General features: G+C 36.3%; 1 protein-coding gene across 1 annotated transcript in view; it reads left to right on the forward strand.

Moving 5' to 3' along the window:
• Positions 1-16,734, forward strand: part of LOC103811343 (catenin alpha-2-like) — a 143,901-nt gene that overhangs the window by 37,767 nt on the left and 89,400 nt on the right. Inside the window, exon 4 of the mRNA XM_009084310.1 lies at positions 488-640. Coding sequence (XP_009082558.1) covers positions 488-640 — 153 coding nt within the window. The remainder of the gene's footprint in view (positions 1-487; positions 641-16,734) is intronic.

Below are 16,734 nucleotides of genomic sequence, written 5' to 3' on the forward strand. Positions count from 1 at the left end.
TGAAAGAGAATATGAAGTACAAGGCATCTGCTACATGAAATATTAATTATTGCATAGAATACTATTCAGTGCAGGAATTACAGAAGCCTTAGAAATATTCAGGCTAATATATTTAATGGTTGCCTGAAGTAAGCTCTTTAATCCATATTTGGCTTTTGAGTGAGTTGAACTGTTTTTTTCAAGTAGTGTGGAGTTTTCAATTCTCATCAATTTGCAATGTCTTATGTGGGTAATCACCATCATCCTGTACAGATCCAGTGAGTCCAGTAGGATTAGGCATATGTCAGGATGAATCTCAGGAGGGTTTTGCAGAGCCCTAAAGTGTTTCATTTTGTATACTTGCTGGAGATACATAATTTGGAGGAAAGAAAGAAAAATTCCAAACTCCCTTAGAGTGCTGTGAGATGCTTAAATATAAATAGCAAATGAATAATGAGAATGTATATTGATAATTCTCCTCTATTTACTGCTCTGCTTTCTTTTCCAGCTACGGAAGGCAGTAATGGATCACATATCGGATTCATTCCTGGAGACCAATGTCCCGTTACTGGTTCTCATTGAGGCTGCAAAAAGTGGGAATGAGAAAGAAGTGAAGGAGTATGCTCAGGTCTTCCGTGAACACGCCAACAAGTTAGTTGAGGTAAGTGACCTTATTGACACAGCTAGATTTCCATCTTGCCTCTCTAGGAGAGACAAGAAAAATCATATAGTGGCTGAAATATTAGATTTCAGAAGTTCTGGTCAACTTTATCCCAGTGAATACACAGCAAATGCCTGGCTGACTGGCAGAGGGAAGCATGTGCTGTGTTTTAGTAGTTCATTAAAGCAATTGAGCATGTTAAAAATTGTGTTTCCAGTATTTTGTCAAAATACATGAGCAACAAGTAGTGAATTTAAACTAGGCTTTACTAACAGTAATCTCTATTAAGTTAAAAGCCAAATAGGTGCTTCACAATGCTATATCTAGTCTTGACCAAAGGCTGCTCTAGACTTAACAGCTTGTCAGTCTGAACTAAAACAGGGAGAAGGACATATAGAGAAGCATAGCCTTAAGAACATATATAGTCTTGAAAGGTTTGTATTTTGTATATAAATACATATATTTGTAGTATCTTCTCTTTCTGAAGAGACACAGTGTGTAAAGTCAACCAATGATAATTTAAAGTCTTCAGGGATGATATTGAAATAGCTTTATACTACCACAAGGATTATAAGACATAATGATTGAAACCTTGGATTCTCCCTGAATGGACTTTTATTAAAATGATGATAGTGTTCATCTCCGTTTGCCCTTTAACAGGTCAAGAACTATGAAAAATGCTTGTGTTTCTTTAAGACAAACATAACTCAGTGAATTGCTTGATTATATTGTGTTGCATTATTGACTTTTCTGTACTAGCATTGTTTTGAAGACTCTGTAGCCCTTTTGCAACATATTTTCAAGGTATGGGAAAATGCTATTAGGAAGTACTGAATTGACAAGTATTGAATTATGCCTTTGAATGTCTTCTGTTCTTAAAACAGGCCTCATCCTAATTCTGTTATGCCTAAGCTGAAGCAAGGAGTAATGGTTTCTTGGTTACTATTGACTAAAGCTAGACAGTTCCCTGACAAAAGATGTGTGGGTGTGTGTTTTCAGTGGGCGTAAGGTGCTGTTCTAGAGCATCTCACTCTTGCCATGTACAAAACAAGGAGTCAAGGTACCTCATTCTGAGTCTGGCAATCAAGTGTTTGTTGTAATACTTAACTTGTAGGTGCCTAATGGTATGTCCCAAGGATTTAAAAGCTCTGGTTGGATTCTGTACAATGCTGAATACAGTAAGGTTTATTACTGTTAGCAACTTTCAGTCTTGACCCCTGTGTATTATGCAAAGATTTGTTACTGCCTCCTCTTAACTGGAGCTGTGGCAATGAAAAAGGAAAGAGCCAGTAGGTATATAAAGAGAGATAAAAAAACAAGCCTCAAACAAATGGAAAACCCCTCCACAATATTTGTAGTTATAGTTTCAGTCAGAGTTGTAGTCTTACACATGCCACGCAATAAACATATGTGACTAGTATTATAGCAGTCACATTCTCCACAGATTTGCAACAACGTGTTGCAATGACAGGTTTAAAAGAATTATTAAAATGTTAAAAATAACTAGGTAGATAGTTTTAAAAATACCATAAGAGGTAATGATATAAAAGGAGGAAAAATAACTTTTAGGGGTATAGTTAAACTCCACCACCACCAAACAAAAAAAGCAACCTCCAGGAAAACCAAACCCACAACCCCCTTATCTGGGAAAAGAAAGAATCATGATGGTGTTAAACTGACAGAGGGCAGGTTTACGTTAGATTTTAGTAAGAAATTCTTCCCTGTGAGGGTGGTGAGACACTGGCACTGGTTGTCCAGAGATATTGTGGCTGCCACATCCCTGGAAGTGTTCAAGGCCAGGTTGGATGGGGCTTGGAGCAACATGGTCTAGTGGACTCTGTTTCTGCCCAGGGCAGGGGGTTGAACTAGATGGTCTTTAAGGGTCCTTCCAACCCAAACCATGCTGTGATACTTTGCTTCTGTGAAACCCACCCAAAGAGCAGTTATAGAATCATAGAGTCATAGAATCAGCCAGGTTGAAAGAGACCTCAAAGATCATCGAGTCCAACGCTACCATCGTTACTAGACCATGGCACTAAGTGCCACATCTAGTCTCATTTTATAGTTATCTAGTTTTGGTTTTACAAGCCTAACACTACATTAGACATTTTTAACATTATGTGATCATCTTTAGGTACCCCACCAACAAAGTGATGATAGTAACAATAGACATCTTTGGCCTAATACCTAATATTTTTGTTTCAATTAAGTTGTTCCAGATTAATAGAAACTGATTCTTAACTGATTCTTGTATGTCTGTGACAGCCAGTACTAGTCTGTGGGTCCATCCTATACTATTCTGAGGATGAGTTCTATTAGGTGGAACTTGCCCTTTTAGTTTTAAGGACTATTTTGAGTGTAAGTAAATAGTATCTTGAAGAAATTGATTTCTTGTGCAAGTGAAATTTTGAGCCCCAAATTTCAAGTTCATCAGACTACACAAGAAAATATTTATTTAGAATAGATTTATGTCTCTTCTACACTAAATTTTTCACTTAAAATAGTTTCATCATTTTTACTTATTGATGCAGAGTAGAGTCTCAGCAGATGGGCTTCTATAGTTTTGTGGGTCAAGTATTTTGCAAATAGTAAAATGTGGTTTAAAGATGAGACATAATCAAGTGACTATGAAATATAAGATCCTTTCCCAGGCACAGAGCCAAAATTGCTTGCTAATATATGCAAACACAGTTCCACTGAAGTATGTGGAGTTGCACTTGCTCATGTTAGAGGAATTTGGCACTGCAAACTCAATACTGTAAAAGCTCTGTAGTATTAATCATTAATTTTAAAGTCAGAATCTGAATTTCTTGGGTGTCTTACCAAGCTCAATAGAAAGCCTATGAAAAGGTCAGGAAAAAATAATCCATGTTTTAATGCTTCTTTACACAAAACCTACATTTTACCATCCCAAGGAAAAAAATGCAGTTCTTGATATTTGCTGAATATAAATGGCAAAAATTTCTTTGCATAGCCAATACATTTTCAAAAATATTTGCTGTAAGCATGAAGCTTATGGAGGTTAATATTTTTATAGTCCATATTGCAGAATGCTTAAATCTCTCAAAAGCTGTTTTCATTATACAATAAATATATTTTCCCTTCCCCACCTCTTATCATAACGTTAATTGCCACAAAGATGAATTGTCATTTTCCTAGACATTCACTGACAACCATATTTGTCTATGGGTTTTGCTGGAAACGCAGGGTAAGGTGTCACTTAACTGTAATGTAAATCATCCAAAATAAATCAAATTGTCATACAGATACTAGGGGTGAAAAATAATAATATACTAAAACAGAATTTAGATAGTGTCATCCCAGGCTTGGTGGGTGACTCCTTTCCTTTGAATCATTCTTTAGCAGTCATCTCAAATTATTCCTGCCTTCTGAAGCTGAGGTTAGAGAAGTGATGGTGCCTTTCCAGGTCATGAATTTCTTTAATGTTTTTGTAAAAAATTATATCTAATTATTGAAAGTCAGTAAATGCCTGAGTTGGAATTCCAGCTTCAGATGTGACCTTGGAAAGCCTTCTGTGTCCAGGCACCTTCATTTGTAGCATAAGGTTAATGACAGTTAATTTGAATACCTACCACACAAATGCACTTCACTGATAAATCAGCTCAGATTTATTCAAGGCATCTAGCAAAGCACTACATGGCAACTAATTAATTAATTTTCATTAATTTGTTTAGTAAAACTTCCTGGGTTTAACTACTAGTCCTCTGGACTGTTTCTTTCAAAATTGAGTTATTCAATCCAATACATTTTTCTGGTAGATGAGTTTCAGCATCTGATAAACTCTTAAGAGCCATGATAGGAGGCTGTTCAGTTGAAATTCAGATTAGGGGATTGGATCAGGCTTTCCATCCTCACAAGGATGGGCATAAGTCCAAGAGAGTTCTATTAGTTATTTCAGTTTTGGGGAGTTTTAATATTTTTATGGAAGGACTTCACTGTTTGGTGGTCTGTGAATATTTACAAGAGTTAAATCCAGTTGCATTATTTTTCCTTTAAACTTATTTCCATCAGAATTGGAATGAAGGGGATTTTTGTTCTTCGGTATGAACTGATGCAGCATCAAATTTAAAACATCTAAAAATAAACTTTTGAAAATACAATGCCTTACCAATTTTGCGTGAATTGATTTTTATAAATAATTTTGTGGAGCCTATGTCTGTGTATCAGTGTCATCTCATACAAACTTAGAGCTTTCTGGAGACATGCCAGATAATCAAAGTTGTCTTCTAAGAACACTTGGCTAGTGGAAGAACTGTGTTAGGCAATGGTTTATGGTGATTTAAAGTTGATATAGTGCAAGCAAATCAATAATATCATACGGTTGGATAGTAATTTGTAGCAGATGAAATCCATCGGCACCATTCTGTTCTGTTTTATAGTCTCTTTGCCCATTAAGCTTGCAGGAGCCTTTATTAACTTTCTCCATGTTATTGCCACTTTGAAGAGGATAATGGGGTTACTTTTGGGAGGTTAGGGGTTTGGGGTTTTTTTCTTTTACAGTGTCAGGGGGACAAAGAAGTGTTTGAGCTTCTTTATAAGACACATTGCAGGCTACCCTTTGTTTTCCAAGAACTGTATTATTTGTACCTCGCTGATTCAGACTGTATGCTTTCCCATCATAAATGTGGAAACAGGCTTGCATGCTGATGACAGGAGGGAAAAATTACACTGTCAGTATGCACTGCAAAACACAAAACAAGCAATTGGTCCTCCTCAGTGACCCCTGCTTACTTGCTTTGGTAATGAGAGGAGAGGGGGAAAAACGTAAAAGAAAATTTTACTCTGGTGGTCGACAGTGCATTTAATCTAGATTTACATCAGCAGCAATAGAACTAATATCCAACCCAGTATATTTTCTTCCCGTAAATATCTCTCAGAAAAGCACACAGGGCATTTGATTCATAAGAAATGCAAAGCCAGACTTCCTCTTAGGGAATGAAGATCTGCACTGCACTTGAGGTCAGTGGGCTGCTGAGAGTACACAGTGTGGCACACTAGTTCACTTCCAGGAGGTACTAGTGGTCTTCATAAGGAATAGATGACAGTGTTTTATTTGTGCTTTTGCAAATATTGTATAAGTTGAACAGATACTTTTTAATTTAAGACAGACAAAACCCAGAGTGACAAGGAAAAAATTTGGTTCATTTATTTCTGCAACTTTGGTTCAAGGAACAAAGAGTGTTTCTGCTAATATATTTCAGATACTTGAAATGCTCTATTATTTTTTATTGAAGTGCACATCACTGTTTCTGTACAAGTGGCTGTTTGGTTCTGATAGGGAAGAAAAAGTGTCAAAATTCTTTCATAGCTTCTGCATCCAACTTTCATCCCAAAAGATGTATACATCCCTGGGTATCCTCTTACAGACTGCTCAGCTTTTACTCTCGTATTTTTCTTTTAGCTGACAGTGAGCTAGATAAGAAGTACTATTTAGAAGGCAGTAATCCTTGGTTCTAATCAAGGAGTGTTAAGAAGGTCATAGATTAGTTTAATTCAAGCTCTTCAAGTTGAGAGATTTTATTTGAAATTAAAGCTGTGGGCTACCTTTGTGTCCTAGTGTTTCATCTGCTCAGTTTAGTTTTAATTTCCATTCCAGGCCTCTCTTCCCTGTGTGGGCAACAGATGTTCTTAATTCCTAGTAAACATCATGAGTGTATTGATGATACCTAAAACCACAAGTCCAATTATCTGCAATGAGACCATGAAAAGCTTGAACTATTTGTGTTTATTTCTTCTGCAGCCAGATCTACTGTCCGTCTCTCCACCTTGGAGGGGTATATGTCTTTGGGGCAAAATGAACTCGAATTCTTTCAGGATGAAACTTTCTGGTAATGCAGTGTCATGGGTGAACTCTTTACACTGTCTTTTTTACTTCCTTTAACCACTGGATATTGGTAGTCCACTGGGATCTGTGCCAGTTTCATCTTCTGGTTTCTAAATTAACACAATCAAACTACCTTGTAGAAAAGGTGAGACACACAAATAACTGCTGCTTTGTGACTTCTTCTGTCCCTGAAGAAGGTGTTATTATAGGCAGTAAATACTCAATGTCTGCATTTTCAAGACTGCTTTTGTCCAAAAGCCATCTCTGCCTTCAGGCAATATGGGTCCATCTCTGAGGCTTGCGAAGTCTGCTGTGGGAGGGAGCAGTTGCAGAACCTGTCTGTGATCTGTAGGCTGCATTGTTAAGACTGAAATATGGGGGAAGTGAAACAATTTGGCAATGGAGAACGTGGCTGCAGGAGATGCTGATCCCTCAACATCTTCCTTAACAGCTTCTGGTGAAAGTCAGAAATCCAGGCAGGTTGAAAGGGGAGGAACTTCCTTATACCATGGCTACTTTGACAATATACCTCTGTTTCCAAAATTTGCTCCTGCTAATACACACCTGAGTAAACAAGTACACCAGAATCTATGAGGCTGTTAGGATTATCTTCAGTAATCATTTTCTATTCATTTTTTTCTTAGATTTCTGCATTTCTACATTTCATACCAACACTGAAAGGGTTCAAGGATAATTTTATTTGTTCACACATATTTCTGTAATGTACATAATAAGCAAATGCTATATAAAGTTAGGAATTTGTGGGTAAGGATGATGTTTTCCTTCCTTCTCAGTAGAGATAGAGTAGCGAGTACATGAGTAAAAAAAAAAATAAATTTAAAACAAAGTGGTAAATTGCTGCATAAACTCCCACGTCAACTTGAAAGCCTCTCTAACTTAGGGACTCTAAACATAAAGCCAGTGCTGTTCTGATTCTGCTGTCCAATTTCCTATAGGTCATCATTCATTAGTAAATGGCTGTATCATGTGGCTTAACACATTGGAAAAAAATGCTGGAGGATTTTCTGTGAAAAAAATGTGTAATTTGGCCACTTCTTCACATTTTTTTCCTGTAATTCTTTGACTTTTTTTATTGTGTATTCTATTAATTATATAAATACCTAGTTTTCTCCTTGCTGAAAAATTTATTCCCAGTAATTTCTCAATACTTTCCAGTTACCTGATTATTTTTTTAATGATGGTTAACTTTTACCCAGGCTTATTTATGGCCTCTGTAAAGGAGATTAAATCCAATTACTCCTTTTTAATCACTGAGTAATTTTTTAAAAATATTTTTCTAGTGAACAACACCCTCTGAGCTAGGGACTCACTTCTCCAGTCTGATCATGCTACTGTGCTATGTGATTCATATTTTCCCAAAATAAAATGACTCCTACAAACTCTCCTATCCATTTATGCCTACTATCCCATACAATCCAATCACACAGTAGTCTATGTGATTTATAACTTGTTAATAACACAGTTAAGAGCTCTTGATACTATTTTATTTAATTGATTGCATAAATTAATGACTTAGGTCCCCCAAACCAGTTGTTTGATTTTGTTACCTTTATATACTAAGGTGCAATACAGCATTTGGCATGTTAGTTATTCAAAGGTGATATTTTCTAGACAGCCCCACCTAGTTAACCTCAGTCTTTATTTTTTACTGTCATATCCTGTTTGATAAAGTGTTTTATTTGTGCCTCTGGTAACAAGTCCTAACCACAACTGATTCTCTTCTCTGCATTTCTAATTAACAACAAAGTAGGAAACAAACAGCTCATACTACTATAGAGAAAGGAAATCTATCATCCATGATATACCCATTTCAGGACAGAGATAGAGGTTCTAGAACTGTTTAAGAAGTCAAGAAGTTCAGTGAAAGCAGTAAGTACTTCTGAGGAAACTGGAAAGAAAGCATTTACAAGGAAATAGTGAGTCAGAAATAATGGAGAGCATTCTGACATGCTCAACAAAGGAGCAGATGTCCAAAGAGAAGTTATGTCAATGACTTGAGGATAGAATTGCATGTTTCATTTGGAGTTTTGAACTGATAGAAAAGAAGAAATTGTAATCTAGAAAGCTCATGATCTTGAGCAAAAGTTATAGTAGATTTGATTATAAAAGATATTGCAATCAAGATACATGTGGCAAATTTTTTAATACAGACTATTGAGTAATAAAATATATTAATCCAGAACAAAGTATGCAAATGCGTGAAGCCTAATCTCCAACTCCTATTATCCTACATACTGCACTGGAGTGTCTCCATTTCTTTGGCTTATGCAACATGCAGGTCATACTGGATCTTACCCTGTTTTTCAACCTGTATCCCATTAGCTAGATTCTAACAAGTGTAATGGTTATGATAAACCCATCATAGGTATATGCTACTGCTTCTGGTGCAATGTTGATAGCACTAGAATGTCAAACTAATCCTTATTGCTTATTCCCTGGCCAGAGGTGCTGTCTGTGTTGGCTTTTCAAAGTTTCCATGGCAGAGGGGTACACTAGAAGCTTTACAACAGACTGTATTTAGTGGCACCCAGAACCATTCTCTTGGTGTATTTACAATACTCTGGTGCATTTATTATTTAGGAAGACTAAAATTCCTCCACCCCAAGTTTTGATTAGAAACATTTCACTGATACCAAGTCCTTAATTATGCCAACCTCAACACTGAATTCTCCTCCTAAGGTCTATTCCTATATCTGTAATCTAAGGATGGGTATTTTGTATTTTTAAAACTTTGCATTTTCTTCCTTATCTTACCTGCGCATTTGTTACTAAGGACCTTTCTTGGTCTGAATCTGTTCGCCATGTAGATACATGCAAGTTTTGATCCAACAACTCCCAAACTTTAGACTATTAAATGAGGTCCTTTTTGGAAGAAATTGTTCCCTGTGAGGGTGGTGAGGCACTGGCACAGGTTGTTGCTCAGAGAAGCTGTGGCTGCCCCATCCCTGGAAGTGTTCCAGGCCAGGTTGGATGGGGCTTGGAGCAACTTGGTCTAGTGGAAAGGAGGCAGGGGAGTTGGAACTAGATGGTCTTTAGGGTCCCTTCCAACCTAAACAATTCTGTAATTCTAAGCCCTTTTCTATTTCCAAGTCTGGTTACCCATGTGACTCATCTCTATACCACCTTTCTTCCAGCAATTTCACTAGTATGTCAATGTGCAAACATAAAATGTCCCACTTTTCCTTGGCATTTACTAGATGGAAGTAATACCTGTAGGCATAGTGTTTTGAGGCTTTACTTGAATGAAAATAGGTTGTCACATTAATACATTTTGTATGTTTTCCTGGATGTTCTAGATGTTTTCAGTAATAGGATGTACCTTTTGCCATTTTGGATTAGTTCAATAACTGTTCTTATTGTGTTTTGACACCTATTGTCTTAGCCTTGGATGGCCTGTGTAGCTTTAAAATATTTTTCTGTCAAAACAGATCCTCAGGATAACCAGTAGAGTCAGATAAACCATGTCTTTGTTCCCCCAGGATAGTTGTTATTTGGACAAAATGTACATCTCTTGCTGGAAGCTTTAGCTACAGAATTGTATGAGGGAAATGGTAAGAGAAATCAGGATGATGATATGAATGGATACAGAGCAGGCTGTGAGAAATCTGGGAGAGCTACTGGGGAAAGAGAAGGTTTTAGGGTGAATTTTCAATGAATTTTTTTATATATGCTTGTAATGCTGCTGCTGAATATCATGTACAGTATGTGAATAGATTTGTTTTGTTTACTCATCATTGCTTTTTGCTTTTTGCCAATCCATGGATTCAAGAAGAAAATTCACCATTTCATGTAGATATGTGTCCCGAAAGTAAATATTCTCAGTGATAATTATACTAGGTAAAAGCTTGAGCTCAGCTATGAAGGAGAAGACATACTGGAAAGCCTGTGGTACTGCAACCCTGGGGTACCTGTGAGATGAAACAGTAACAAGCATATTCAGAAAATATCTTGATATTACTGACTAAAATGCTATAAGCCTAATAACAAGTTTCCTTAGTGTTTGAAAAGTTATTTTATGCTTTAATTTGGAGATAGATTTCCAAAGATAAAAAGAACCATCTCACTATTCTGTTAGAATAACTTTATAGCAAATGTGTGGGTCATGTTTCACTAGAAAATCTTTTAAGAAATACTGATGATAATAAAGCAAGACTGACTCCATGGCTTAGCATGAAAAAGCATTGGTTTCACTGCTTTATTTCCAAGCTTGGATTTCTGAAAATCAAATAAAATAATTAAGTGGATTTTCTTCAAAGTTCCAGAAAGTTTTTCCTGTGGCCTCAGAGCAAGCATAAGGAACTTCAGCCTGAGGACAACTTCTTAAGAAACTTATAAGTAGCTGAGAAAATGATTTTAGCCTGAAAGTGTAATCTGAACAGTGGTTTAGTTTCACAGTACACAGGTTATAAAACTCATATTTTGATGATTCTGAAGTGCTTCCAAGACTTCAAAAGTTGAGGAAAAGTGGTTCTTTAAGCCTTAATCTCTTTACAATATGTTATGCTTGAACAGCACAAGATAGAGAAAAGAGGAAAAGTCAAGATTTTATCGATGTCTGTACTTCTTGCAGTCAAAAGGTTTGTAGGATAGAGGTCTTGCTTCTAAAAGACGAGTAACTTAGAGGCTAGTGATATCAGCCTAATGCCTGGGTCACTATATTGAGGTGAGAAAGTCAAGTGGTTGCTTTAAAATGATAATCTTTGATCATAGAGCCAAAAACGGTGGTGTTACATGTTTCTTGTAGTCTGTAATTTTGTAGTCATACCCTCAAGGCACCAATTAAATTACTTAAGTTTTCCTTTTACTTATGATGCAAATAAGAACAATTCTTACCCATAGCTATGCAAAATATGTAGCAGGTCAGCTGGTACCTTTCCAACACAATTTGTACCATTCCATACTTGTAGGCATTTGTAAATATTGCCATGTCCAAGGAAACAGTTAAGAGCAGCCATGAGTTCTTAAACCACCATTTGTGACATGGCTGAGAAGTCCCATGGATACATTTTTATTATAAAAAGTGGTTATTGCCGTAATGTCAGAAGGAAGATGAGGGCACTCAGGGGTGTATATTATAATAGAACAGGTACATTTTTAGATAGGAGAGGGGAAAATGAGAAAGAAGCAATAATGAAACCTTATTTGACTCAGTGAAACTTCCTCACTGGGATAATTATTCTTGCTGGGATACCAATATAGTTGTGTAGAGTTTATGTAGAAGAAGAAAATCACCGGGGCTTTGTGTTATCCTTCTCAGATAATAACAATATCAAAGGATATCCCTTTTAACAAAATAATGCTTGGTAATTTTGTTGATTTCAGTTATTAAAATGGAAGTGTAGGCAGGAATTTCTGCTACTGACCACTGTTCTTGCAGTATTGTATAATATTAAACCTCTAATCCTGCAATCATTCCAACTAATCACTGAGTTACCTGGACACCCACAGGTTTAAGAAAGTCAGACACTTAAATAACACAAATAGGAAGCTGTAACATTTCCCATTCACAGTCTGTGTAAGAGAGAGCTAAAGGAGATGAAATTTTGTACCTTGGGTTGCATATAAATATCTCAGTATTACTGTAGTCTTTGCCCATTTCATTGAATAATGGTAAATAAATCGGATTAATAGATCACTGGCAACCTTACACAAAAGATTCTACATCAGTGTAAGTATTAATTACACTAATTTGTGACACATGATTTTCAAAAGCCTAACAGATAAAGGCATTAAGACCATAAATCATTAATTTAATCTGATTATTTCCAGTTAGTCTTTTATTTACTGTCCACTCAATTAAAAATTGAGGTTAATGAATCTTTCAAATGTACTATAATAGTCTAGTATTCATTATTTCCCCCTTCCACCTCAAGTAAAAGTATATCTTTTTTTCACTCCTCTCCACCTCTTTTTACATTAGAGAGGAACTTCTGAGTCACACCATATATTTTCATTTCTGAAATTCGCTGATAGCAGTTTTCCCATCTGAAATGATGTACAGAGAATGAGATGGCAAAAAGCCAGACAGCAATAGAGCTCTGGAGAGCAAATGTGCAAGTGCAGTTTTACCTTATGTCTTACCTTACATCTTTCTGTCTTTGCCATTTGCTGCAGAAGTTACCTCCTTTCTCATCCACATCATAGCCATAAATCATCTTTACTTTAGTTTTATTTCTAATAAAACTCAGAATTCTGCTGAGAAACTTGCATTTCTTTCCCCATTTTTGAATTTGCTGATTTGCAAATGAATGAGGTGTTATCTAGATACACCCAAAATTGGTAGAAATCATTAGAATAATTTGTCATTTTTATGCATCAGAGTTAAAAATACAAAAAAATTCTTCTCCAACATTTTTGTTGAATTCCTTGTTACCTGACTTCATAAAAACTTTTCTCTCTTAGAGAAGAATTATTTCCCACATCTTCAAAGCATGAGAATAGCAATTTTTATTCCTTCTCATTTTGCAATGTTTGACACTAAAGTGTTTGGCATTTTGTAAGCCATAGGTGAGCATGTAAACCCAGATGCTTGGTTGTGGTAAAATGATGAGTCTTCCTTCATCTTCACAGGCACAAGGTCAGTCTCCATAAACCAGGTGTAAATCCAACTTGACTGAATTTATAACTACGACAGTTCAGGTTCTCTTTGGATTTGGGTGATGCTTCTTGCCTCAAATACCTTTTATTGCTCAAGAACACCAAATTCTGTCTTGCATCAGATTTAATTATTTTTGTTGAACTCAAAATTCTTTTAAAATTTAAACATCAATATGATCTCCACTTTGTAGGTGAAATGATTTGCCCAGAGTGTATTAGTGAACCTGTGGCAGATGGAGGAAAACAATCTGATCACTGTGGTTTCTATCAGTGGTTTATCAGTGAGGCTTCCACGCTCCTTGTTCCAATTTCTAGATTTTAACCATACTATCTGTTGACTTCTAGTTGACTTGTTATTTACATATCACTTAAAATAGTAAACTAAATACAAGTGAGCAAAAAAACTTAGAGCATTTAGAAACCATTAGATACAGCCTACACTTTACTATATATAAGCCAGTAAATGTAAACATAGTACACTTCCAGGATTAATTTAAATAGCTAGAACCTTGCTAACATACAAGGTAAAATGAATTTTGCCCAAGTTTTGCCTTTGACTAGTCTTTTAACCTTTTAGGTGGCTATTGTCTATAACCTTCTGGGACATCACTGTAGGAAGATGTACTTTCAAAAGGTGTTTCTTACCATCCCAGAGTAGGGGACTCAGACAAAATATGTGGGATGCATTGACTCTGAAGATCCCTTTCTGTCTTGTTCATCCTTGTAGGGAACTACCATCTTCGTAGCTCTCCTTTGGGGACTTTCTAATAGATTTATATAGGAAAGGTGTAAAACTATTAAAAAGCATCCAAAGGAGAGCTACGAAGATGGCAAAGGGCCTAGAGGGGAAGCCATATGAGGAGTGGTTGAGGTCACTTGGTTTGTTCAGCCTGGAGAAGAGGAGGCTGAGACCTCATCATGGTCTGCAGCTTCCTCATGAGGGGAAACGGAGAGGTGGGTACTGGTCTCTTTTCTCTGATGACCAGTGACAGGACCTGAGGGAATGAAATGAAGCTGTGTCAGGGCAGGTTAGGGTTGGATATTAGGAAAAGGTTTTTCATCCAGAGGGTGGTTGGGCACTGGAACAACTCCCCATGGCAGTAGTCACAGCACCAATCCTGCCAGAGTTCAAGAAGCATTTGGACAATGCTCTCAGGCACATGGTGTGATTGTTGGGGCTGTCCTGTGCAGGGCCAGGAGTTGGACATTGGTGATCTTTGTAGGTCCCTTCCAAGTCAGGATGTTCTATGATTCTATGGATCCTAGACAATTAGGTGGCAATAAATGCCTTTTAGACAGCTCATGTTGTGTTGCATATGGTGAAACTATCTGTAACGACAAAAGTCATATCTGTGCTAAAATATTTTTCCCACAGAAATCACTGCTATTGCCTGTGGCGCGCTTCTAATTCTGCCCTCAGTTACTTGCAGTGAGGTTGTTATGTTCTTGTAATTACCTTCTCATGAAAGCTTGAAATGCTTCATTTACATCAAATTCTTCCCTTGTAATAACACTATAATATCAAGTCTCCTTGAAAGTGAGACAACCAGTGGCACATGTGTCTGAGGGGAGTATTGACATTTCCCACCTCATGCAGACTGAAGATATGTTTCCCTAATATTTTCTTTTAAGCTGCAGCAAAAAAATAATATCCTGCAGCCACTGCCTGTGGTCGGTTGGATCTAAACCTGTTTGAGCTCTACAAGCTTATTTTGGTCTGCAGTGTCTGTCAAAGATGCTTCTGTTTCCATCTTATGTGTGTGGAAAGCTATCTTGGCATGTAACTGTAACACAACAGATGGGACACAGTGCATCTTGGCTGACCTCTACTTTCAGCATTTAAATAGCTAAACTGATTTTATTACCATAAAATAAACTTCCAAGAATTTCTTATACTGTACACCAAGCTAACAAGTGCCAGCTGCAATCCTGTAATTGCAATAGCTGAAGAGGTCAGTTTTCATAATGGTTTCATGGGATTGAAAAATATTTCCATTGATTTTAATGAGAACCATAGGGATGAAATGCCTAGAAAACTTAAGTTTTCCTCCAACTAAGTCAAAGAAGTGAAAATAACATTGGTAGTAGCACATGTGGATTTCATTTGTATTTTTCACTACCATTGAAAGGAGACAGAAGACAAACAGAGCTTGGAACATTGGGAACTAACAAATTATGCTTAAAAATGGTCAACACACTTCATCTCAAGGCTACCACTTTATCAAGGTTTTCTTTTTGGTGTCATTGTTCTGTTGTTTTCAGTTCCTAATACTCCCATCACTTTCTCATTTACCCTCCTTTTAGGCTGATTGTGACAGCATTAGCTACCAGTTCTAAATCTTTCATAAGCTAGGTTTTATTTTTCTACAGGACACTTCCTGCAGGAACTTAAGTATACCATTGCTAGTCTCAAGAATAGAATCCCCTCAATAAAAATAAACACGATAAGTTTATATATCTATTACAATGGAAAAATCAGAAGATGGGAGCTAACTAAAAAAGCATTAATAAGAACACTTGTCCCATACACCTTGGCTTCTGTCAGGAATAAAGGTCTTATTGGCATTTTTTTACCCTTTATCGACACCTTTTTGTCTTTAGGGCTGATTATTATTGCACCTTTTCATGTCCTAGATTTATTTTTCATACATGAATTTATATTCCCTCCTTCCAGCTCTTATCCCATTTGTCAGACTGAAGTGTAGATGCCTTTGATGCCAACACTGATTGGCATTTAATATTACTAAAAACCCCCATAATCAAATCAACAGTCATATATTAAAAAATGTTTGACACACTCTTTAGAAATGTGCAATTTTTATTTTACTTGGTTTTTTTAAAAAAATCTGAGACTCAGATAACACAGCAACATATTTGAATACTTGCTTGCTCTGAGCTGCTGTGAATATATCATGTGCTTTGTAGAGGAGCCTTTGCATCTGATTTTTTCAATTATACCAACTACAAATGTTGTACACACAGTTACAGATAGAACCATAACTCTAGTGTGATATAATGACACAGACATGGTAAAACTGATTTTACTTTACCAATTCTGCTTTTTGAGCCTGATTTAGATGGCCAATTTTTTTCCCAGTGTTTAAAAAAAAAAAGGGACAAAACAGCTTTATACAACTAAATAATAAAGATACTTTTAATAGCAGTTATTATAGTAGGTAGGCAGCAATCTATTTGTTTTACTTAGTGATCCGGTTCTCTACAGCTTTTTCTGCACAGATTTTTGTACTTGTTTTCATTCTCCCTGTGTGACTTTTTCTTCAGTAATATAATAAATAAAAACAAGCTCATGTGTGTCCTTCATATCTTATACTGTAATAATGGCATTTTTGTTGTAATATAGATTTGGAAATCAAAAAAGCCCATCTGTATTTCTGTGCATAAAGAAATGGAAATCTGAATCTTACAAGAGAGACTTATTAAATTTTTATTGAGATGATTTGTAGACAGATTGCAGGAGAGAGAAGGAACAGTATTATAACTTGGAACACTATTTTGATTTTGTAAACAACTTTATTAGAAAGTTAAGAATATATATGTATATTATATAAATAATCATCTTCAAGAAATCCTTGTGATCAAATTAAATTTCGTGTTTGTACCTCATTCTGCA

This window comes from Acanthisitta chloris, unplaced genomic scaffold, assembly GCF_000695815.1.
Source record: "Acanthisitta chloris isolate BGI_N310 unplaced genomic scaffold, ASM69581v1 scaffold6641, whole genome shotgun sequence".
NCBI lineage: Eukaryota > Metazoa > Chordata > Aves > Passeriformes > Acanthisittidae > Acanthisitta > Acanthisitta chloris.